At 34.2% G+C, this 26,106-nt stretch overlaps 1 protein-coding gene across 2 annotated transcripts in view; it reads left to right on the forward strand.

The window, feature by feature from the left end:
- Nucleotides 1–26,106, forward strand: part of GALNT13 (polypeptide N-acetylgalactosaminyltransferase 13) — a 672,291-nt gene that overhangs the window by 447,249 nt on the left and 198,936 nt on the right. For both annotated transcript variants that reach the window (XM_005896463.2, XM_070380823.1), the window contains exon 9: nt 17,611–17,791. In XM_005896463.2, coding sequence (XP_005896525.1) covers nt 17,611–17,791 — 181 coding nt within the window. The remainder of the gene's footprint in view (nt 1–17,610; nt 17,792–26,106) is intronic.

A 26,106-nucleotide genomic window follows, 5' to 3' on the forward strand; every position in this document is an offset into this window, starting at 1 on the left:
CACGACTGAGCGACTTTGATTGACTTTTCCTTTTATGGTCAGTTATTCAATGGCACCCCATTCCAGTACTCTTGCCTGGAAAATCCCATGGATGGAGGAGCCTGGTAGGCTGCAGTCCATGGGGTCGCGAAGAGTCAGACATGACTGAGCAACTTCACTTTCACTTTTCACTTTCATGCATTGGAGAAGGGAATGGCAACCCACTCCAGTGTTCTTGCCTGGAGAATCTGGGGTCGCACAGAGTCGGACATGACTGAAGCGACTTAGCAGCAGCAGCAGTTATTTCTAAAAGTGATTTTTTTATAAAAAATATTTTTTGGAGGTAATAGTATAGCTCACAGTTTAGTGCCTTCTTGAACTGATGACATTCACTGCTTCTTTTTTGTGACCTGAATTCTTATCATGAAAGTGTTTCTCTGATAATGTAAATGTACACTATATTTGTCAGCCTGCATATACAAGCATCTGAAATTCAACTTATTCTGTTTGCTCTGTTTATTTTATTTTATCCATCTATCAATCAATCATCTATCTACCTGTATAAATTTATGTGTGTTTGAGTCTGAGTGCAAATAGTTAAATATTCACAAAGACCCAGATATAAGTTAATTGTAGTTAATATAAAGTATATAGTGTAATAATAAATATATTTATTTTTTAAAGTTTACAATATAATATCTATTGCAAATGAGTCATTGAGAGGTATGCTTATCAGGTGGCTCAGATGGTAAAGAATCTGCTTACAGTGCAGAAGACTCACCAGACATCCAGAAGGTGTTAGATAATTAAGAAAATTCAGGAATTATGAAAGTTTGAAGATGGATATGTATGAAATGCATAAAATGGGGAAAATGGGGTTAAGATTATATGAAAATAGTAATCTGTAAAATCTGCATTTTATTTCCATTAATATATAAACCAGAGTTGAATAATTCTTTATGGGATTTATTCAGAAATACTGGGATAAATTTTAAGATTAAATTTTGGCACTGTTTTCTTGAATTAAACCATTAAATGGAAGCAAAAATACAGAAAAGAAAATCTATGATTTCTAAAACTTGATAAAAACATTTTGGACAATGTTTTTCTTTAACAAATGCAGGTATCTTTCAAAGATACTATGCAGAATTTCCTTGTAGGAGGTAATAGCAATAAACCAGATTCACTTAGCTTTTTAATGAATTTTAGCATATTAAGAAACCAACAACCTTTATTAGGGACAAATATCTGAAATGTTTCTTTTGTAAAACACACTAATTCTGACTGTTTTTTGGACTCTTCTCTGCTAATGTGTAGGGAAGAAATATTAACCATATTCACATTAACTATAATGTGTATTCACATTAACTATAAGAATCCTTATGATTCTAAATATGAAGAACCTCAATTTAACTATTTGAATTTATGGCAATAAAAAGAACTTTCTGAAGAGTTTAATGTGCTCAGAATTATTGCATGGAAGAGTTTGACACTTCCTGTCATGGCCATATTTTACTAAAGCTTCCCATTAAGTGTACTTAATCATATGAAATGGCACTGATAATTAAGTCAATTATGCTGCTGATTTACATTTAAAGTGCACCTAAGATATTTTGATAATGAAATGTTTAACATCCTTTTTGTATCTAAATATGTGCTCAGTGAATTGACTTTGAACTATTTATTTTATAAATTAAGGTCCCATTTTTTTTTTCCCTTAATGGACAGGGAGAGTTAAATAACTTCCAAAACTATTTCGAGTTTTGAAATTTTAAGGATCATTTAAATTATATATCCTGGGTTTGAGGAAATGAAATAAACCTGCCATTAAATTCAAGTGAAGTTTATAAGTAAATTTACTTGAGAATTTTTTAATTTAATTTATAAATATTTCTTAGTAATTGGACATACAGACCTGTAGAAGATCAGTCCATAGTCTCATAGAACTTGTGCCAGAGGGAGATATATGATAAATGAATAAACAGAAAAAAAAAAAAAAAAGTCTGTTAATTTCAAATAAAGGTGAGTGCTTTGAAGAAAATCCAGTGAGAGGTGGAGCATTGCATTATTTTGGAGTGGTCAAGGAAGCCCATTCTAAGGAAACATTTTAGCTGAGACCAAACTGACAGGAAGGATCCAGCTTTGCAAGGATTTGCAAAGAGAACATTCACTGTGGAACATAATGCAAGAGTATCACATCTCTCATGCCAAGTCTGTAAGAGCATAAATATCCTAATGCTTTGGGTAAAGGAAAGCTTTCCTATTTTAAAGTTAGGAACAGCTTATTCTCTCAGAACAATAGGTCCTCAAATGAACAAAACTCCTCTAGGAGTTTATTTTTTGGTGAGGCTTTACATTTGAATAGTGCCTTATAGAATTCTTTTACATGTATTATCGTAATGGATCTCAGAAGGTTCTTTCTCCCATGTGTTTGGTTTTAATTTTAGTGCATCAATAATGTTTGCATTATACTTTAGATTACCTTTATATGCTTATGTATCAGTCTACTCTCATTTTACCTATCAATCAATATAGATAATTATATACCTAGACCTGCACTAGACACTGTGCATGGTGTATCTGTAGATAGATCACCCCTAAATTTATTGAAGGCTTGGAGAGTATAATATAGTTTAGGATCATTTCAGGGTACAAATATAAAGCTCATTAAGTTCAAAGGAAAAATTTCTATGATCTAAGATAACCAGGGAAGAATTTATAAAATTAAAATTTCAAGTCTTGTAGACAGGAGGGCAGGAGAGGAGCAGGGACCTGAAATCAGTGAAATCTCAGAACCTGGCTACTGTGTTCATTCCTTCTTTGTGCTTTGAACCACACCTAAGTTTAGGCTAGAATATCTGGTTCCCCTACCTTTTGTTTTTCCTCTTGAGAATTACTTTAATAAAATATCACTAAACGAGGGATTGGGGGCAGGAGGAAAAGGAAACGACAGAGGATGAGATGGCTGGATGGCATCACCGACTCAATGGACGTGAGTTGGAGTGAACTCCGGGAGTTGGTGATGGACAGGGAGGCCTGGCGTGCTGCAATTCATGGTGTCACAAAGAGTCAGACATGATTGAGAGACTGAACTGAACTGAACTGACACCATTAAAAAAAAAAAAATATATATATATATATATTTGCAAACTAGGCTTCACATGATGAAGTAATGAAGTACCCATTAAAAACTCCAGGAACTGAATATATTATTTTTTTAAATATACCTATGTTTGATCCCTTAAAGATTTCTGGGACAAAATTCCAAAATTGTTGTGCCTATATATGTGCATTCAACTAGGAAAGCTGGTGCACCTTGCTAACCAAAATGAATGCATTCAAAATGAAATTCATGTACTTTGTATTAAAGAGCCAAATTTAAGTCTCTATGGTAACTACTGCAGTAAATGTGCAACATCTTAAGCTATGATTATACTGTCACTGTTGGTGATGTCTGTCTTAAGTGCATGACTACCAATCATTTCACTGTTGTTCTAGTCAACCAGAAATGTAGTTTAAAAAGGAAACCAATTAGATTTATTTAAATAAGGCTGAATGATTTCAGCAATAACTGGTTCTAGATACCAGCAATGATTCTTTTGAGGATGTGAAATAATATTGAGGGAAGATTGATACAACTGTTCAGAATTTGAATATTAATTATCAGTAAGATTGAGTTTTAAGTGCCATTGAAAAGGTAGTTGGAGATTTTTAATAGATTTTTAAATTACCTGTAAAAATATATTCATCTTAATAGATTTCATTATATCTGCAGGAATTCAAACTTGATTGATTACAAATTCTTAAAATATTTTATTATCAAACTAGCCACTGATTTATACTAGAAATATATGCAAAAATTGAAATAAATATTGTAGTGTAGCATTTCTCTGTTGCCGCCATGTTGTACCTGGATACTAAAACATGTTTCTACATGAGTTCCTCCACTGTCAAAGATTTGATTACACTTTTCTACTCGTTTTGTTTTTCATAGTTCAGCAATATGCAGTCTTGGTCTTATATATTTTCTCCATTTGGTCAACCAACATTTTATTTGTTTTTTAATTTTATTTTTTATTGAAGTATAGTTGATTTCCAATGTTATATCAATCTCTGTTGTACAGCATAGTGACTCAGTTATACATATTAGACATTCATTTTTTATATGTTTTTCCATCATGGTTTATTATAGGATATTGAATATAGTTCCCTATGCTGGATTGTAGGACCTTATAGTTTTACTTATGATTTTATATTCTGCACCTTAATTGGTAAAACAACTTTATATTCTATTTTTTTTTATTTGGGTTTGAGAAATTATCTTAACTTTTGTAATTTCTGAATTAGATAGGAATATAGAAATTAACTGTTTAAGGGTAAAATGTCCCACTCTAACACTGGAATGATGAGTGATAATTAGACCTAATGAAAATCTAGTGCTCCTTGAGCATTTCTCTGACTTTGCAAGAGAAGGCTCCAGGACCTACAAGCTTTCCTTTCAGTTTTGAGGAACAGAATGGAAACTCTTGACTCTTTAAGGTCATAGAAAGTTAAAGGTATATCTGAGGAAATTGAAAATGTGCTGCAGAGTGGGGGCAAATTATTGTGTAAGAAAGGTGACATATTTGAAAGGTTTACAGAACTTATAATTAAATAAGTATTTGAGCATGGATATTTGCCAAGAAAGAGAATACAGAGGGCAGAATAGCAAAGCATGTCCTTAGGTAGCACATACATTTAAGGGTGGGAGAAAAAAAGAGAAAGTGAATGCAAAATCAGAGCTGTCAGGAAAGAAGAAAAATATATCAGAAGAACTTAGAATGTAATGGTGATTGTCAGCAGTGTCAAATGCTGCAGAGAAGTGATAAAGAATTATGAAAGCTCATAAAAAGCTTCATGTGCAAATTTAGATGATAGGATCAAGAAAAATACTAGAATATAAGATGTCAAGAAAATCGAATTGTAAAGATACATAGAGAAAAGAAAAACTTTTTAAAGAAGATTCACAGTAATTAGGGAAGAAAATGCATAGTAACTTAAAGGGTAAATATGATCAAAGTAATTAGTTTATATTTGCTATTCTTATTTTATCATAGATAAAGTAAGATGTAAGCTGATAGAAAGGATTTAAAAATCTAGGATATAGTGAAGAAGAAAGAGGAAGGAACAACTGATCAGATTAATGCCTACAGATATTGGAAGAATATTCTAAAGATATGGAAAAGTACCACTTTTTAGTTTGCAACACAGTTTTATGCTTATTGTTTCACTGTGTTCTTAGCAAAGCACTGTGAATGAGTTGTCTTTTTCTATAATTAAAGGTTTTGAGTTGCAAAGAAACTAAGTCATGCAGCTAGAAGTTGTCAGGGCTGAGCATCAAACCCACACCTTTTGCTCCCAGTCTAGTGTTCCTCTATTTGAGTTCAAGGTCTTAAGGGCAGAATTTAGCTTTGGAGAGTTGACTCTCCCTCCTAAAATAGAAAGAAACAACTAAGCCTATATGAGATATTTCAAGGTAGAAATAAATAGAAAGTTGGGTCAGCTTCTTTGAGCTCAAGAAGAGTAGAAAGCAGAAGATTATCTACAGAGAAGTTGGGGTTGATATTGGAAGCTTGGTAAGAGGAGAAAATTTTGGATTAAACACAGCTTCTTCAGCAAGCACCTGAATGAGCATTGATGTTCTCTATGAAACGACCTTTAAATGTCACAAGAATGACATGTTGCAATTTTAATGAGGAAATTATCTTCACTGTGCTTTTAGCATCAGATCTGGAGAAATAAACCATGTGCCATCTTCTTCTGGTTTGTGACTTATTAGTCACAAACCAGTAAGCCAAGTAAGTCCACAAGCCAGTAAGTCCAGTAAGCCAAGTAATAGTCTAAGGGTTGCTATTTCATGTTTCCTTCTTAATTCATCTTCTAAAGTGTAATGTAACCTATGTTGACCACTACCAATTTATTTTTAAAAAATCAAAAACTGTCAAAGTAGAGTATGACTTCCCATCACAGTGGGTTTTGTGAGTATTTGTAATGAGTGCTTCATATCAATATGGATATTTTTATATGTTTCACATTTATCTGACTAAAAGTTTTACAACATATAAGAAGATATATGTAAGGTGATTTATGTAAGAGAATCATAGTTTTCCATTCATGGCATTAGAGTTTTATAGGTGTTCCCTAGGAAAAGGGACACATTCTGCTTCTTTATCTGAAGTAGAACTTATAATTTTGTTTGAAAAGGTCTCAGGTCCTTAATATTAAACAGAATGTCTCCAGATGATTGAAGACCAGGAAAAGAAAATGCTGTCCATGAAGGGATTATGGTTAGAGTGAGTCCCTCTTAAGACAGTCCTTTTCTTGTTGGCATGGGAGACTGCTCTTCAACTGTCAAATGCAAGCTGATGACTGGACCTTAATATGCCTGGTTCTTACACTCACAAAACTAGACTGGCTTGTGAACTACTTGAAGATGGAGAACCATGTTTTATTATTCTTTCTCCATGCCTCAGAGTCCAGCATGGTGCTTGACACAAAGTCAATGGCTAGTAAATATTTGCTCGGTAGATGCCAGCCAAGTCCCGAGGGAAACTGCTTGAGAATTGAGAGGTCATTCCCTTGCCTCATACTGATCACAGGCCTTCCATTTGAAAAGGCTTGACCACTTTGCAAGTTACATAGGAGGTTCATTTAAACTAAACTGCGGTCAGGGGAGGTGGATGGTTTACGATGGAGAAATTCAGTAACTGAGGGATGACTCTTTTTGGAGGTACCAGGTTTTCTTTGCCTTCCGCATCCAAGTTCTTTTTCTGTATCTTTGGCATTAATGAAAGAGCAGGAGATGTGGTTACACACTGTAGCTGGATGCCCAGGTGGTCTACTGATATTCAGAGGTGACTGTTCTGGCTTGAATTCTAGGGCAGGATCACACAGCTGTCATGAGCTGCTCTGTGACTGCTAGCAGCAGATGTTACCGATAACTGACAGGCAGTCAGATCATCAGATATGGGAGGACAGCAATGTAAAATGTAGAATATATGACCCAAACCTCATTTAATAATCACAGACCTTTCCATCTAGTTCTCAAAAATCTCATCTATATGCAGTTTTTCACAGTTGAAATTTATTTGTAGGATTAATTATACCATGAGAAAAGCATAAATTCCAATAATTCTAGATTTTTCTTAGTAGTCTCCTTCAAAGCACTAAATATTAGAAAACCTCCAGTATTATCAAACTTTAAGATTATTATTTGATGGATGAAAAAGTATCACTGTATCACATATCTCTTGTGCTCTTTTTTTTTCATGAATTATCTGCTTGCAACCATCTATGCTAATAGAAAAGCAATACTTTTTTTGTAAATATGAAAAGTTTGGTACTAATTTTCTTAAGCAAAACCACCTTATATTACATAGGATTTTCAATATCTGGTAGGCTGCTTGATATTCTTCATTTCTTGCCTGCTATATTCACAAGTCATTTGAGCATCAATTGGAAGACTTGCTATAACATAATCAAGACAGTGTGTTGCTCTGTTGACCTAAAGGAGAATTGAGAATTTCTGTATTATCAGCAATCCCAATAAGATGTGGAATAATGACAAGTAACAGTTCTCCTCATGCCAGAAATTTCAGCGGCCATGATGTGTAATTCTGAAGGTCAGAATGCTCTGAGGTGAAGAAAGTTGTTGAGAGGCAAAAAGTAATAGTAGAATTTAAGTTATAAAATGTTGGCATGTGTGCTTTAAAGGTATGTCACTCCTCATGTTAACTGCTGTGAATGGGTGCTTGTGTTTGTAAAGAATGGGAGACAAGGTTAAAAGGACTCCATCTATGACCGCAGCTACCTCATTATACTTGTGATACACAGTGGTTCATACATAGACTGCCTAGTTCCTTTTCAGAACAGTTCTTCCACTTCTTGTCACACCCAGGATAAGCACACCTTTTCAAGCTTCTGCTCTATTTTTCTTCTCTCCCTTCCTTGTGGCTCATCCCCTGCCCCTTAGCCCCCGAGAGTCACTTGCTAAGTCTTTGGCAAAGGAAAAAGATAAACTAGTTTGGGAGATTTCCCTTTAGGAAATCAGGATTAATGTGTTATGTCCTGTATGAAGTGAGTAGGTATAAGAGGTCCATTTTGAATTTTGGACTTTCAGGAAGTTCAGTTCTAATTTAAGATACAGAGTATTTTATAAAGGAAAGTAGTTGATAAATAGATTGTTTTAGAACCAATATGAAATAGTATGCTGCTGCTGCTGCTAAGTCGCTTCAGTTGTGTCCAACTCTGTGCAACCCCATAGATGGCAGCCCACCAGGCTCCCCCATCCCTGGGATTCTCCAGGCAAGAATACTGGAGTGGGTTGCCATTTCCTTCTCCAATTTATGAAAGTGAAAAGTGAAAGTGAAGTCACTCAGTTGTGTCTGACTCTTAGCGACCCCATGGACTTCAGCGTACCAGGCTCCTCCGTCCATGGAATTTTCCAGGCAAGAGTACTGGAGTGGGGTGCTATTGCCTTCTCCATGAAATAGTATAGATTCAGATTAAAATTTTCTACATCTCATACCAAGGTGAAAATAAAATCTTCAAACAAATTGCTCTAATATTTGGATATTTCTTGAAAACCTCTGGAGATTGAAAGTGATTTGGTGGTTTTCCTTGTCTTTGTAACATCTGTGACATTTCTAAAATAGAACTATCAAATTTGAGAGGAGAAAACACATCAATTGCCTCATAATAAGTTTTATAAACTCAGACTTTCTGCTATCCAGAGAAAAGTGTCTTTACTATATACTCCTAAGACAGCTAAGGTAAAGTAAGCTGACCCTAAAGAGGAAAATGTTGAGAGTTTTATCATTCCCATCTAAAAATCTGGTCTCTAAAAGTGTCATTTGCTCCATAGAAGGAGATTGGTCTGAATCCTAGAACTCCAAAGGAAAACTTAGTCATTATTAACCTCTCTTCCTCTTCTTTTACATGTGAATTTTCCAAGGACTATCAAGATTGACTTGTTTCACATTCTACAATCAGATATTGTTTATTTCAAGTTCAGAATCTGGCTTACAGTATTAAATCTGATGCTTTCTTTTTTCATAAAAATGATTCTATTAAAATTTAAACTATCTATTACTGGATAGATGCATTAGATATGTTGAATCTGATTTCTGGCAATTCAAGTGAGTACTTTAAAGGCCACAGCAGCTTGATATGGAAGAGTCTTCATCTTGAGATATGATGATAATATCAGGATGTGACTTGAGCTCTGGAAACCTCTTCCAGACCATACACTGTGAACTGAAAACTAGGTTAAGAGACAAACCAACCAATTAAATGAGACATTTATCCAAATCAAAATGATTATGAAGAAGAGCTTACAAGTTTCTTGTCACGAATGAAATAGAAAATGCCTACAGAGCCCCTTCTGTCTGCCCCTTTTGAATAATGACTTCCATACCTCTTGTGTTTATGCCAACTTATCAAGGGTCACAGTGCCTTCAGGATCTCACTGCAAGCTCTTTTAGACTTTGCTTCAATTATAAAAATGAAAGGATCTGTCATCAGTCTACTTGAATATGTATAAACAAAGTAGAGAGTTGAAGTGCTGACAGGGATTATTTGATACAAACAATGACTATAAGTAATAGGTGAAAACTGAGTCATAGTATCTTGTTTCAGTTGTCCTTTTGCCAGAAGTAAGAAAATAAGAACTTGTGTTCCTAAATCCACTTTATGATAGACACACATTTGCGTATACCGTGTACTTTTCCAGATTTCCCTATATCAATATTAATAGATCAGTTAAAATATATCTAGAACCAATATTTTAAGCATTTTTAAACTTTGTAAAACACCGATATAGCAGTATATAAGTTGTGATTATTTTCACTATGTGAATTATACCATTTACATAAAGTGAAGTATGTGATGATGATACTCAATTTCATAAAATAACTTTCATGTGATGCTGAAGTTCAGTTTCATTAAGTGAAATGTGTGATTTTTTTCTCAAAGAGATAATTATGTGGTTGGGGAGATAAGATTAATATATATATTTTGTATATATACATGTAAATATATATATTTTGCTTAGTCACTCAGTCGTGTCTGACTCTTTGTGACCCCGTGGACTGTAGCCCACCGCCAGGCTCCTCTGTCCATGGGGATTCTCCAGGCAGGAATACTGGAGTGGGTTGCCATGCCCTTCTCCATAGGATCTCCCCAATCCAGGGATCGAACCTAGGTCTCCAGCATTGCAGGCGATTCTTTCCCATCTGAGCTACAAAAAGAAGCTTATATATATATATATATATATATATATATATATATATATATATATATATCAGTGAATATATATATTGAGAACCAATATTTTAAGCATTTTAAACTCTGCAAAACACCGATATAGCAGTATATGTAAGTTGTGATTTTTTTTTCACCATGTGAATTATACCATTTACATAAAGTGAAACATGTGATGATACTCAGTTTCTTTTTTTTTTAATTTAAATTTATTTATTTTAATTGGAAGCTAATTACTTTACAATATTGTATTGGTTCTGCCACACATCAACATGAATCCGCCACTGGCACACACATGTTCCCCATTCTGAAGCCCCTCCCACCTCCCTCCCCGTTACCCCCCCTCCGGTCATCCCAGTGCACCAGCCTCAAGGATCCTGTATTGAACCTGGACTGGCAATTCATTTCTTATATGATATTATACATGTTTCCATGACATTCCCCCCCAAATCATCCCACCCTCTCCCTCTCTTACAGAGTCCAAAAGACTGTTCTATACATCTGTGTCTTTTTTGCTGTCTCGCATACAGGGTTATCATTACCATCTTTCTAAATTCCATATATATGCGTTAGTATACTGTATTGGTGTTTTTCTTTCTGGCTTACTTCACTATTTCATAAAGGGCTTTCATGTGATGCTGAAGTTCAGTTTCATAAAATGAAATGTGTGGTTTTTTTTTCTCAAAGAGATAATTATATGGTTGGGAGATAAGATTAATATATATATATAATATATTTATATATATGTATATGGGTGTGTGTTTATATATATGCCGTGCTTAGTCTCTCAGTCATATTCAACTCTTTGTGACCCCATGGGCTATAACCCACCAGCCTCCTCTGTCCATGGGGATTCTACAGGCAGGAATACTGGAGTGGGTTGCCATACCCTCCTCCAGGGATCTTCCCAATCCAGAGATCGAACCTAGGTCTCCTGTATTACAGGCAGATTCTTTCCCATCTGAGCCACAAGGAAAGCTATATATATTTCATATATATATATATATATATATATATGAAAGTGAAAGCTTCTCAGTTGTATCTGACCTTTTGCGACCCCATGGACTATAATACCTTCCATGGAATTCTCCAGGCCAGAATACTGGTGTGGGTAGCCATTCCCTTCTCCAGGGGATCTTACCAAGCCAGGTATCGAACCTAGGTCTCCCACATTGCAGGTGGATTCTTTACCAGCTGAGTCACCAGGGAAGCCCAAGAAAACTGGAGTGAGTAGCCTATCCTTTCTCTAGCAGATCTTCCCAATCCCAACCCAGGAATCGAACTGGGCTCTCCTGCATTGCGGGCAGATTCTTTACCAGCTGAGCCACCGTGTATATGTGTGTGTGTGTGTGTGTGTGTGTATACGTATATATAATGTATTTATATCAATATACATACACCTAAATATACATATGCACACATACACAAATATTTATCAAGATGGAAAAGTATACAGAAGAGCTAAATGAGGCAGGTAGGATGATATAAGTAGTAAATGTTATGACTCAGTGAAAATGGAGATCAATGCAAGATAGCATAGTTAAGTACTGTTTACTGGAAGAAAATGTATATGATATAAGTTTATTAGAGAGGACATGATACATAAGGGAAAGCACATACATTAATTCTTAATTTTAATCCCCCAAATTATGTCAGATTATTGAATTTCTCTGTTTCCCTTGCCATCATCACTCTGGTCCAAGTCATTCTCATCTCTTTTCTAAATGATTATAATAATCCCTTTACAAATCTCCCCTGTTTGCTTTACTCAAATTCATTTTCACATAAAAGTTTAGTATTGTTATGTGTGCTGCTTCCCTTGCTCCTCACAACATCCTCCGGGGTAGATTCTTCTAGTCTCATCTTGTTACCTGAAATCAAAGCACAAAAAGATGACTTCACCCAGCTACTGGATGTCAGAGCTAAGATACAATATCGGGAACTAGAGCCTACACACTCATAGCCGTTGTGCTGTGTGTCCTTCATGTATATTGTGGTGGTTGTTATTAAGTCCATATTAAACAATGACTTTGTACCAGTGATAGATAGTATGTGTGTGGGTTGAGGGGTAGGGAGGATAAAGATTGTATAAAAACAAGCAGCTGCATGAATTTGGCACAACAGCCTGTAAAATTAGAAACAATAGTAGCACTAGAACTGAGATTGCTAAATTGGAGTTTATGAAGTTTATGAACCTTAATTAAAATGTCACTGATGTAGGTGCCAAAAAACATGAAAAGAGTAATGTATGTTAGTTAATTGTCTTATATCTAGGGGAAGAAAATCAAGCACATTATCAAATGAGCAATGGGTATTTTACGTTTTGATTAATAACCTTCTCCATCATCAGAATCTCATAAAAATATTTGGAAACAAAGGTAAGTAACCAGCTAGCTTCAATCCTCTGTGCATAAATGGACAGTTTGTGTTTTACACATGGTCAAAATTTCTTTGAGATAGGTAATATACAAATATTAATCTTTTGGAAGCCAAGGAAATAACAATCAGATATGTTCAGTGGTACAAAACAATTCATGCATCACATATTCATGTGGATGATACATCATGTTTTATTTAGTTTAAATTGTTTGTTTAGACGTTGTAAATAATTTGAGAGAACAAAATTCAGTATTCTAATTGGAAACTAATTGGCTATTCTTTTAAACTCCTCACCTAAACCCCTAAACATTGATAGTACAGTTCTAAAAAGAGGCAAAATTAAAGTTTAATTTTTTAAGAAGAAAGAATCAGCTAATAATCTACAGATTTTGGTTTTCCTTGATAGCAAAAACAATGAATGTTACTGCTGCTACTGCTAAGTCACTTCAGTTGTGTCCAACTCTGTGCGACCCCACAGACGGCAGCCCACCAGGCTCCCCGTCCCTGGGATTCTCCAGGCAAGAACACTGGAGTGGGTTGCCATTTCCTTCTCCAATGCATGAAAATGAAAAGTCAAAGTGAAGTTGCCCAGTGTGTCCGACTCTTAGCGATCCCATGGACTGCAGCCCACCAGGCTTCTCCATCCATGGGATTTTCGGGCAAGAGTACTGGAGTGGGGTGCCATTGCCTTCTCCAATGAAAGTTAAGTAGTATACAAATGACATTTTATTTCTTTCCATATGAAGTGTCAGGCATAGTGCTTAATAAGCACAATCTCATTGAAGTCTTAGGAAGTAGTTATTATTATCCCTATTTTCTAATGGAAACATTAAAGTCTTGAAGACATAAATAATTTTCAAAAGTGTACTAGATAGTAAGAGAGCTGCTAGAAAATTATTTTTGCTTATTTCTAAGCCCAAGTTCTTAATGACCGTGTCACACTCTTTTTTTATTTTTTCTTCTTTCTTTTCTTTCTTCCATCCTTCCCAAATATTTATTGAAGATGCACTAAGGGAAATTATCATAGTCATTAAGGACTCCACTCAGTTGGAATTTTCTCCATTTTAATATTTAATCATATAGTTTTCTGGAAACTATTTATTTTTTAATCATTTCACATTCCCCAAATGTCTACTAAGTACTTGGTAACTGTCTGGTCAGTTAAATATTTTGTTTTTATGTAAACTAACCGGGGATTATCATGGTCAGATATCAGCTTAACTAATGCATAATGTTATGCTTTTCTACCTTGATCTTTTTATTTCCATGCAAGTATGGGGGAGATGCTTTACTTAGGAATTGCAATATTAATATTTATTTACACATTGTTTGAGCACAGATGGCAATGGGAAAAGTATACACTTTATTCCAGGAGTCAGTAGTATATGACCCACAAGCAAAACAGGCCAGTATTCACTGAGTATGGAACAGTTACTTCTACTTCTCTTGTCTCTCTTAAATATACTACAGAAAGCTGCCTCCATCTGTGAGAATCCACAGCAGGGACAGGTTTTCCTTCTGTCTTGTAAATCAACAGTCATTACTGCATTTAGTTCAGTTCAGTGGCTCAGTCGTGTCTGACTCTTTGTGACCCCGTGGACTGCAGCGTGCCAGGCCTCCCTCTCCCGGAGTTTACTCAAACCATTGAGTCAATGATGCCATCCAACCATCTCATTCTCTGTCTTCCCCTTTTCCTCCCGCCTTCAACCTTTCCCAGCATCAGGGTCTTTTCCAGTGAGTCAGCTCTTCGCATCAGGTGGCCAAAGGATTGGAGTTTCAGCTTCAGCATTACTGCATTATGCCTATACATGGACACACAAAGTCTTATTGCAAGTTAGAGGACCACCTAAGATCAGCTCTTTCATGTTACAAGTGAGAACACTGGAAATCTACTTTTAAAGGATTTCAGACTGGATATTTTCCCTTTCTGTGTGCATGCTCAGGGCATAGAAACCATAATCCTACAGAACCAGGGTAAGACCAAGAAGTGGCAGAGTAGAAATAAGTGTCCTCACACAACCACAATGCTAATCCAATATTTGCAAAAAGAGAAATTGGGAACCCTGAGGACAGCTGTAAATCACTGGTTTGTTTGCAACAGAGTTTATTGCATAGTCTGAATTTTAGTGAGTATACAAACTTAAAATGTTATTTTTTCTCCAATTGTTGCATCATGCTCTGAAGAATATTCCTGTCTAATCTGACATCATTTAGAACAGATTCTATGTATTTCTGGTCTCTTTCAGTTATTAAAAATACTAGTAATGTTCAGCTTAAAGCTTTAATTCACAGTGCAATGAGAAACCATTGAAGGATTAAAGCAGGGGAATAAAATGACAAGATTAAAAATTTTAAAGACCACTCTGATTTCTCAGCACAAAGCAAATTATGGAACAGCAATAGTGAAAGTGGAAAGAAAGGAGTCTATTACAGTTGACTGACAAGACTTGTTGATGATTAGGACAAGCATGATGGCAGTAGTGACAGAGATGAATATGTTGAGAATTATTTTATAGATAACACCACCAGGATTTGTTAATGGATGAAACATAAGTGATGAAAGAAAAAAAGAAATCAGTGATGACTTCTAGGGATATTTTGGGGGGTGGGGAGAGAAGAGAAGGGGAGTTATGTTGTCTTTTTGTTTGTTTGTTTTTCAATTGAATACCTGGTGAATAGTGGCTCCATTTATTGATGATTTGAAGAAACAAAAAAACTGAAAGAAAATAAGACCTGGTTGACAAGTGGAGATATATCAACAATTCTACTTCAGATAGATTTAATTGGATGCCTCTGAGTCTTGCAAGAGGAGGTAACAACTAGATGTGTGGATACACAAGTCTGGATCCCACAAGAGAAGTTTGGGCTGAGATGTTACTGTTCGGGTTTTGAGTATTCAGAACATACCTAAAGTAATAACAAGACCACTGAGATAGCAAGTAAAGAGTAATGCCAACATTTAAATAGAAATTCAGAGTGAAAATGTATAGTGACGTAGTAGGATGGAAAGCAAGAGAATCCAAGAAAGGAGTCTGCTAAGTATTCATCAAAGGAAAAAATTGTGATTGTCATTATGGCAATTTTGTGGAACTATAGAGATAAACAGCACTTCACAAATGAGTAGGAAAATGTATGAAAATCGAGGAAAGGATATAATATATATCTATAAAATTTTTATATTAATTACAGTGAAGGGAAACAAAAAATGTTGGATGGGAATATAAAGGGGTGAATTTTTGTTGTGTTTTATAATTTTTAGTTTGTTTATCTCTTTTAAATACGCTTGAAAGATAGGTGTTAGAAGATACTACACAAAGATAGGCATAATCTAATAATGAGGAAAGTAATTGATGTTTCAGGAGAAAATCAAAGGGAGGACTAAACCAGTAGTTAAGATAGACTTAAAGGATATGCCCTAGACTGACATAGAAGTATTGATTTGTCTTTGATAGGAGAGGAATCAACTTTTTCCATTTTAGTAGAAAGGAAGAATATAAAGAGGTGTGTGTAATTAAAATAAAGTATATAGACTTTTTGTTAGAAAGATGAGAAGGTTTCTGATCAGTTAAGTAATTTGATTATTTAAGAAAGAACTATCCTGTCTTTCTAAGAGAATGGTGAACTCCATTCCTCTTTTTTATTGTCCATCATTTCAGTGTTGGGTTGGAACATATTTTCTATTAGCAAGACACTGCTTAAACAATTAAAAAATGAAAAAGAATAGATTGTGCATGTAATGTGCAACTATTGATGAGTATAATTATCATATTTTTTCTAGAAAAATTAAATGTCTCCTACTGATACCCAAGACCAATCGCGCCCTCTTCTAAGATGAATATTACTTGAGAGATCTATAGGAGAAAACTTTTTCTTTCAAAATAAGAATAATGTTATTTACAGCATAAAATCAAGTCTTTCCAATTAAAAATAGCAATAATTATGAGTTTTATTTATTGGAATGAATAAATGAGTATATGTGCATATATATCTATATATTTATATGAACATATGTAATGAACACACACTATTGTAACCTATGGCTATATAATTTTGTAGGAATAAATGTTTTTAAATTTTAATTTAAACAAATGTGAATTTTTTAATGATAAAAGGTACAATTTACAAAAAAGATAAACATCATAAACCATTAGACACTTTAATAACAAAGAAAGAATGGTTTTATGTATACTTAATACCTAGCCCCAACTGAAGAGTAAATCCAGGATACCAAGAAATATATGGCATATGTCTTTCAAGAGTTTATAGTTTTAATGAAGCAACAGTGAAGTAAACAGTTGTTTAAAATACATTATAATACATTCTTAATACAAGTGTGTTTAAATTACAAAAGTCACACGATACTAAGTATCCCCACAGAGCTTCCTAAAAGAAATGATCTTAGGAGTGGGCTTTAAAGGTTTCATAGATGTTGAACAGATATAAAGGATACTTATCATGTTTTAACAAAAACATAGTCAAAGGCCTAAGATACAGGGGATATGGACAGCTGAAAATAAATAGTTATTTAGAAATCCAGGTGGTTGGGTACAATAAATTGATTTTCTCCAAATCAAATTCAGTTACTGAGCATGGCATTCATCATGTACAAATTCAGTTATTAGAAAATTTTGAGTAACAAATATGTATTAAATAGAAATTAGGTTAACTCTAATACCAAACTAAAACTTTGGTAGTCTAATAAAGGCATGTAAAAATAATTCCATCTTACTTCCCCAATTCCAATACTACAATATTTAAACACATCAAATCTTCCAGATTAGAAGCCTTTGCCAAACCCAAGTGTACTAGTTCTGCATCTTACGTCCATGTGATGTTTGTTTGAACCACATAAGATCTGAAGATTTGGCCTTAACTGAGTTAGTCTCAGTTGCTTCTCAGATAGTATTACTGCATTATCTACAATGATTATTATGCAATTGCTCTCTCTTCTAGATTTGGCAGTGTGGAGGCTCATTGGAGATTGTGACTTGTTCCCACGTTGGTCACGTTTTTCGGAAGGCAACTCCCTACACATTCCCTGGTGGCACTGGTCATGTCATCAACAAGAACAACAGGAGACTGGCAGAAGTTTGGATGGATGAATTTAAAGATTTCTTCTATATCATATCCCCAGGTAAGCCATTCTGACATCTTTCTTCTTCTGCATGGGAAAACCAAGTTTTAAGAATGCTGATTATATGTTACATTATTGCTGTTATTCCACTCCTTTAAATAAGGTATTGTTTATCACTGTAATATTGTAGAAGATTGTGTTTGAAAAGTTGTCCTGTGAGGTGAATTTTGACCTAAAATGAGAGAGACTATTCTTGTCGCAAATGCCTAAACATTCTTTTCTCGTTTGTTTCTTTATGAGTACAAGTATTATGCTAAAAAATAAAAAAAATGAAGCAAGCAATATACAGGAGATCCAAATTTAATTAACATGTATCAGTTCAATTTAAGAAAAAAATTTTAAGAGAAGTCTTTATTTCTATGTTTCACACATAATGCTAACTGGGTTGGTAAGAAATGTTTTTAATGTTGTTACAGAGATTTTTTTCTGCATTATTTTCTTAAATACCTGAGTAGGGAGAGAGTGAGTGATTTCCCACAGGAACAAGATGGAAAATTATGCAGATATAAAAACTACTTTAAATAATATTTAATAACAGTAAATTACTCATCTATATATGTGAAAAAGCAATAATATATGACAATAATATAGCATCCTACTTTAGTTACAGAGTAGGATAGATATGGAAATAGAAGTAAATGTAGGATATCACTGGGTGGTGAGGTTATGAGTAATTTCATTAGTTCTTTTATTATTATTATATTAATTATAACATATTATTTATCAATTTCTATATATTATAAATTTTCTTTATAATGCATAATATTTATTTTTCAAAATTGATTGAAAACAAATTTTAAAAGAAAACAAATAATTAAAATATTAAGAGAGAAAAATTTTAAACCTGTTAAAAGAGAAAAAAATAAATCATTGTGAGAAAATTCCATTACCGGATGATGTTATTATGAGTGATTTCATTCTTTAAAATTTTCTAGAATATCTCCAACAGCCATATTTCATAAAAAAAAACTGAGATATCACACTGTTTTTAAGTAAAAAAATGAAACATTATGACAAGATACAAATAAGAGGAAGACAGGGTTGCCTTTACGATCTCCAATCTAGACAAAGAAAGCAAATCATAAATTATATAATAGGAATTCAGCTGTATTGGTAAAATAATTTGTTGTGTTCTATTTTTGATAGTTTATGATAGGACTTATGTCATCAATGCCATTATTATGTAGCCTGCAAGAACAGCAACAAAAACCTATGCCCACAACCTCTTTTCTACATTATCATCCATCACAAGTTTAGAAAAGTCAGTGTGGGTTCTAATTGACATGCTCAGGTTCTGAAAGTAGATATGAACCTGTGAAAATCCTTCTTTTATAGATGAAGAAGAGAATGAGCAGTATGAGCTTTCTTGTTAAGATCCAGTATTACTCTGTAGAAAAGAAAAATTGGTGCAGTGCATGTGTAAATGTGTGATTAGGAGAAGGACTTTCTTCACACGTTTTTAATCCTCCCCTGTGTCAAGAAGCTATTGCCAGGAACACTGTTTCTCATATAGATGTATTTCTTGTTAATAATAGAAACCCAGTCCAGATGTTCACAAAGTTGAGCTCTCTCACAAAGAGAGAGCATGCAAATTTGCAGCAAAGCAGTGACATTTATATAACCTTTCATTTTCTTTTGATGATACTTTTTGAATTCAAATCATTACTTGAGAGACATAAGCTCAAACATGAAAAAAGAAGTAATGGAAGAAAGAAATGTGTTATGTGTGATTATATACAGTATACATTCAGGAATATAAGTAATTGCGAATAATTGTAACTATGTGTATTATATTTACTCATGAATATTATTTGTGAAGCCAGGTGTTAGTCTTTTGTATAATTTCACATTGAATGAAAAAGGCAGATAAATGGTAGAACCATTTCTCATAATGTAGTGAAATGACGAGCTTCAGAGTTTAAAGGTGAAAAAGAATGCCTGCTATCTGGAACTAATGACTTGCTGCTCAACAGGGACTGTTTGTATATTCTGGAAAATGTAGTTTTTTCATTACAATAAATATCATTTGGAAGGTTTATTCTTATAAAATTGGCTCATTTAAGCCCAGAAAGGTACTTTGGAAAGCAATAAAAGGACTTCTGAGTTATATGCTGAAAAATATCTGGGAATTTCCTTAGGGGCATTTATGCTTTTGTATGTCTCAGAGACAGCATTGCCGAGTGTGGAACCTGCCTGCTCCATATGGGCAAAGAGAGAAAACCACAAATCTGAAACACAAATTGCTTCTCAGTGGAAAAGGAAGATGGGAAGTAAGCTGGAAACTAGAGTTGGATGCCTATAAACAATTCTAGCCCTAGGCAGGTTTCAGATCATGCAAAAACAGATAGAAGAGGCTGTATTGAGGAAGTCAGGAATCTGTCATTTGTATGATGGAAAGCCTTCTTTGAGTGGGTAACTATTTTTGTCATTACTGACAGTTTCTGTGACTCTTCAAATCATAAATTTCTTTGCTATCATCTAAAATCATGGGGTTTCTGTTTTTCACTTAAGTTTGTATGAAGAGAAGTTGGTGTGGGGGTAGATCGGAGGGATACATGCATGTGCATTTACACTTAGAATTACATCCTTTTCTATAGTGTACATAAACACACACACACACAAATACAGGTTTATGAAAAATCTAAAAAGTTTATAGTAAATTTTAAGTCTCCAGAAACTCCATAAAAATCTGGTTAAGGAAAATGTTACAGTTCTTTCTAGAATTACCTCTGTGTATCTGTTCATTTTTCCAAAATATTTTATAAGGAGACTCCCATTTTTTATACCAGGGCTTCTAGTATAAAATCTTATTCTCCACTTATGTAGTTGTTCAAATGTGATCTTTAAGTACTGAGTCTTTGTGATTGAATGTTGACAATTTTGCTTCCTTCCAATATGCTCTATAAAATACTACCTTTCTACTTTATTGATTGGTTTAAGGATGCTTCAGTTCTGTCTTGAACTAAATGGGTACTCTTTCTCTCCCAAAAGTGTATTTCTTGCAGTTTTGATACAATGGCCAATCAATTCTTACTGTGTGCTATATTGTTTTATTTTTATTACCTATCTCTATAGCCAAAGTAGTTCAGAGACCAGTGTTACAGTGCTTAGAAACCTTCCTGTCACTTTACAGTCCTTGAAAAATATATGTGTTGAATAATTAGAACAATAAGTTCTGAATGAATGACTGAATTTTTAAAGGGGGGTCCGTTTTGTTTCTTCTTTTCTATGGAATTCTCTATGGATGTCTGCTCTGTATCAAGGAATCCCTTCATAATAATCGCAGCAAATCAGAACACTTTGTCCCAGCTCTCTATTCCAACCCTTGATAGCAGATCCACTGATAAAAGAGTGGTGAAACATACTTTTCATATACCTGCATTCTCATTCCTCTGACTCTGCCACCAGAAAAGAAGGTTCCATCGGCTTACCTGTGTGCTTTATGTTATATGATTCTACCATAATTATTGGCACATACAGTCATATGTTTGTATCTTCCAGGACTAATATAAACATCTAATAGGCACAATTTAGGAGGACAATAACATTTTCTAATAAAGCAGCTTAAGAGCTCATAAACTTAAAATGATTACTTTTACACATGTCGATTTATGTTTTCTCATGACCCCCAATAATTTAACGTTAAAAGGAGACATATAAATAGATACATGTGTGAATTACTGTTACTTGCTTTTTTCAAAATATTTACTATATGTCCTGTCTTCCGTACGCCCATTACCCTTTGGCAATATTGATAGAGTTGCAATGTCTAATTATGTCCCCTAAATGGATATATGAATGAAGAGAAGCAATACTTTGAGATAGTGTTGAGGCATGCATTTTCAGCATTTGTTTAGTTTGCTTTTCGGCTGTCTTTTTAAGGATGCAAATACTATAGCATCATCGATTTTTAAAGCCCTGTAGGCTTTTAAAGCCCGAGGCGGTTCTTACTAGTAATTGGGCTGTTTCAGCTTGAGCCAATCTGATTGTCCTAGCAAATCCTTTGAAGTGATGTGATGTAAGCAGAAACCACTCTACACAGAACATCCCATTATAAATGGCAACTTTTTTTTTTTTTTTCCTATTGGTCACAGGTAAAAAGCTTAAGAACTTTAATAGAGTGGAGTCACAGCACTGACTGTATATTTGACATGCTGGCTGTTCTATAAATATTGATTTTCTTTCTTTGGAGAGGTAGATTTCTAACTGTGTATCAGTTGACATGATTAGAAGCAGCTGTCCTTATATAACCTCCAGTTGTTCTTCTTCCTTTTCTTAATAGGCTGCTGTGCTCTTGTTTTGAGCACAAATTGAAAATAAAATGGTAAAGACTCCCAAACAAAGGTATTTATATGTAACTGGGAAAACAACTTATTTTCCTTGACGTTATTATCATATTTTCATCTGTATCTCATGTAAACAGAAACCACATATTTAAAGAAGGTTTGTTGAACTTATTTTGAAAGTTAACTCTCTAGTGCTAAACTTTTAAAAATACTTTAGGAAAATTAGCTCAGCAAAGGTAATCTTTATTAATAGCATTTTTGGATCTTTTATTAATGTTTAAGGTCCACGTTAATTTCTATTGAAATTTGTATCTGAAAATACAAATGTTTTCAGCATACTGATTTGTTTAAAAGATAACAATATTTAATAACCAGCCCTTTGAGTGTAGGGCCTAATTTCTTTCATAAGTCATAAAAATGTAGTTTCTGGCTGATATCATAAGCACAGGTTTTGATGTTTCCAGTAAAATGTGCAGCATGCAGGTTTTTTTTTTAATAATCTGTGTATATCAGTTTTGGGTTGAGTTAACACGAATACATCTGAAAAGAGTATGGCACGTCTGAAAACACATATGTACCTATGAATTTTGAATTTTTGTTACTTAATAAGTGTTTTTTCATCAGTATCAACCATGATATCACTGAGTGAATATGATATTATGAGGAGGAAATTCTCAATTATTTTGACATGCTTTATTGTAACAACACATAATTTATATGCCTCTCTGATCCCTTGAAATGCTAAATGTTGAAGTAAATGATGACACTTGTATTCAATATTGTTGGTGTAGTGGACAGACAACTGCTTTTCCTCACTGTGGCCAGTCACTGGTCAGTTTTTATTGTTGGTTTTGTTACTAGTATTTCATGTGTATTTATTTGTATTTTTATAATAATGAACCTGCTTTGCTTCTGTCTTCATCTGATGAGAATTATTAAGTTCTTGATTTGCACTGTGCCAGGAAAAGGGACACAGCATGAAAAAAAATATTGCCTTTGCCTTTAAACAGTGAACTGCCTAGATCATCACAGTTAATTAGTTTAAATGGAAAATATTATTAAGTACTTAGTGCGTGAGGAACATACAGACGAGAATTGAAGGGGATACTTATAAAAACTGTTTACATTTTCCTAGTTTCCTACTCCTCACTCAGAAACTTCAAAGTCAAATGAATCTTCAAGTTCTTTCTATTCTACTTACTGAGTTCTCTCTGCTGCTAAGCTGCTAAGTCACTTCAGTCGTGTCCGACTCTGTGCAACCCCACAAATGGCAGCCCACCAGGCTCCCCCGTCCCTGGGATTCTCCAGGCAAGAACACTGGAGTGGGTTGCCATTTCCTTCTCCAATGCATGGAAGTGAAAAGTGAAAGTGAAATCGCTCAGTCGTGTCCGACTCTTAGCGACCCCATGGACTGCAGCCCACCAGGCTCCTCTGTTCATGGGATTTTCCAGGCAAGAGTACTGGAGTGGGGTGCCATTGCCTTCTCTAGTTCATCAGTTATCTTCATTTTCACACGCATCCTGCATCCTAATAACTTCTTGATTGTCCTGATGGTTCTCCTTGCCTCAAAGCTTGCCCACATTGCACTCACTCTTACAGTGCTACTAGAGAACCTTCATAAACTTTGATCTCTCACTCACCTTAAGGCAAAGTCAAAAGTTTAGAACATGGCCAACAAGGCCCTATGTGATTTAGTTAACTTTTCACCCTATACTTTCAACCCTAGCAGTCCACATACCAACCATGTAGAACCATATTCAGACTCAAAGCTCAACACGCTTCCTGACACTTTTAGGTTTTTGCATATGTCTAAAACAGTATTTAATGAATGAGTGAATGCTGCCACCTCCTCCTAAAATACCATCATAATCCATGAATCAAGTTTGATATGATTTCCCCCCAGGAGCTCCAATGGTTCCATGTACTTCCCCAGTTGTAGCATTTACCTATTTTTAAAGTACTTTTTTTTCCCTCCACTAAGCTATAAAGGAACTGTATCTGTTATTTTTTTAATGTGTTTGTTTGGTTCCATTTTTATGTAGCGCTCATTGAGCTCATATTTTTAAAAATTGTAGTATATATATCAGATGCAAATAAAATGCTTTCATCACCACCCCTGTCAGCCTTCCTTCAATTCCTCTTCCTATGCATTTGCATGAATATACATACATATACACACATATAGAAGTAAATAAGATCATATAATGAGTACTATTTTCATTTTTTTAACTGAATATGTTCTTCAGTATTTTATGTTTAATTCACAAAAGATTGTATCATTTGACTCTGTAGCTAAATTGTATTATAATATATAGATGTATCAAAGCTTATCTAATCATAGCAATATACAGCATTACCAGTTGTTTGCTATTATAAAAAATTCCAAAAACATTACTGAAATAACCTTTTGATGAACTTGGGAGGTTAATTCTGAAAAATGTAGCAGCATTAAGAAAGAGAATCCTGGAAGCAGACTGCTTGGGTTAGTTCAAATCTTGGTTCCATGTAACCCCACTGTATTTACTTAAGCTCTTTGTACTTACTTTCCTAACTGTCAAATGGGATTTATAATAATATGGCCATCCTCAGAGATTTTTGAAACTAAATGAAAAAAGATATATAAATCACTTAGAACAGTGGCTGGCAACTAGTGTTAGATATCATTTAGTGTTAGATATTTCTGTTATTATTGACTAGATATATTCATAGAAGTAGATTTATTGGGTCAATGGATTTGACCCAAATCATATTTTGGTAGATATTTTCAAAAACTTCCATCCAAAAAGACTGAAGCCATTATCGCTTTCACCAGCAGTGCTTGAGCACTTATACTATACTATCAACATTCCAGATCCTCAGTCCTTCTTTTTTTCATGTATATTTATCTGTGTCTACATATACCTACATTTATTTACATTTGGATATATATTTTCATGTGTATGCAATTTCTCTTCCCACACTTTTACAAGGAATGAAAGTCTATTGCCATTTTTTGTTATTTGGATTTCATACCTCTTGTTCATTTGACTTTTGGGGATATCTATGGTTCTTTTTATATGTATTCTGGTAATTAATCTTCTGTCTGTTGTATACATAGCAAGGGTTTTCTCCCAAACTACTACATATGCTATAATTCAATTGATATACAAAAAGATATTAAACAATTTTTTTTTAAGAATTTGTTTATGTAAATTCTGTTTATCTTAGTCTTTATGGCATTTATGGTTTTGTGTGTGTGTGTGTGTGTAAAAACAGTCTCTCCCAAGCCTAATACATTTTAGGTGCCCCATTAATATTTGTTGAATGATTTAGGTTTGAGTTGAGTAAAATGCATGGTTTTTCTTAAGTGGTCAGTGATCTCTCTGGGCAATAAACATGAGCAGAAATGCCAGATGAGATAACTCTCATTATGTAAAATATTATCATCTTTATCCATGAGGTATAAATAAAAGCATCAACCATAAAATTTCTGATTTTAAAGCTATTAATATGATTATATCAGTTCCCAATATAGTAATTCTCGCCAAGTGTCTTGAATTGTATTCATGGTTCATAAAATTAATAAACAGGTGATATAAATAATGTTTATTGAATCTTTCCAAAATATTGAATTTGAACAGTAAGGGTGGATCACTGTATTTCAGAATCTTTGATTAGCAATTCACAACTATTTCAGATAACTAACCCCTTAAATAATTTTATTATTATCAAATCTGGGCAAGTTCAAAGTATTTCTAGAGTGAATAAATGTAGCAAGTTCTAGTGAAGATCTGTTCGCAGAATAATCACTACCTTCTAGGGTTTAGATACCAAAATTATTCAGGCATTAGTTTTTGCTCCCTGCTCCAACTAAGTGTCATATAGCCTTTGTCTAATGGGTGTGTGTTTGTATGCAACCCATTCATTATTCTGAAGTTTCCAATTAGAAAATTCAACCCCAGCTGGATTGGATGGATCATGATTAATATTTATATCCTTATGACTTGTTCCAACAGTCAAAGTAAAAAAATTCAGTGTTTTTAAATTGGT

This window comes from Bos mutus, chromosome 2 (assembly GCF_027580195.1).
Source record: "Bos mutus isolate GX-2022 chromosome 2, NWIPB_WYAK_1.1, whole genome shotgun sequence".
Classification (NCBI taxonomy): Eukaryota; Metazoa; Chordata; class Mammalia; order Artiodactyla; family Bovidae; genus Bos; species Bos mutus.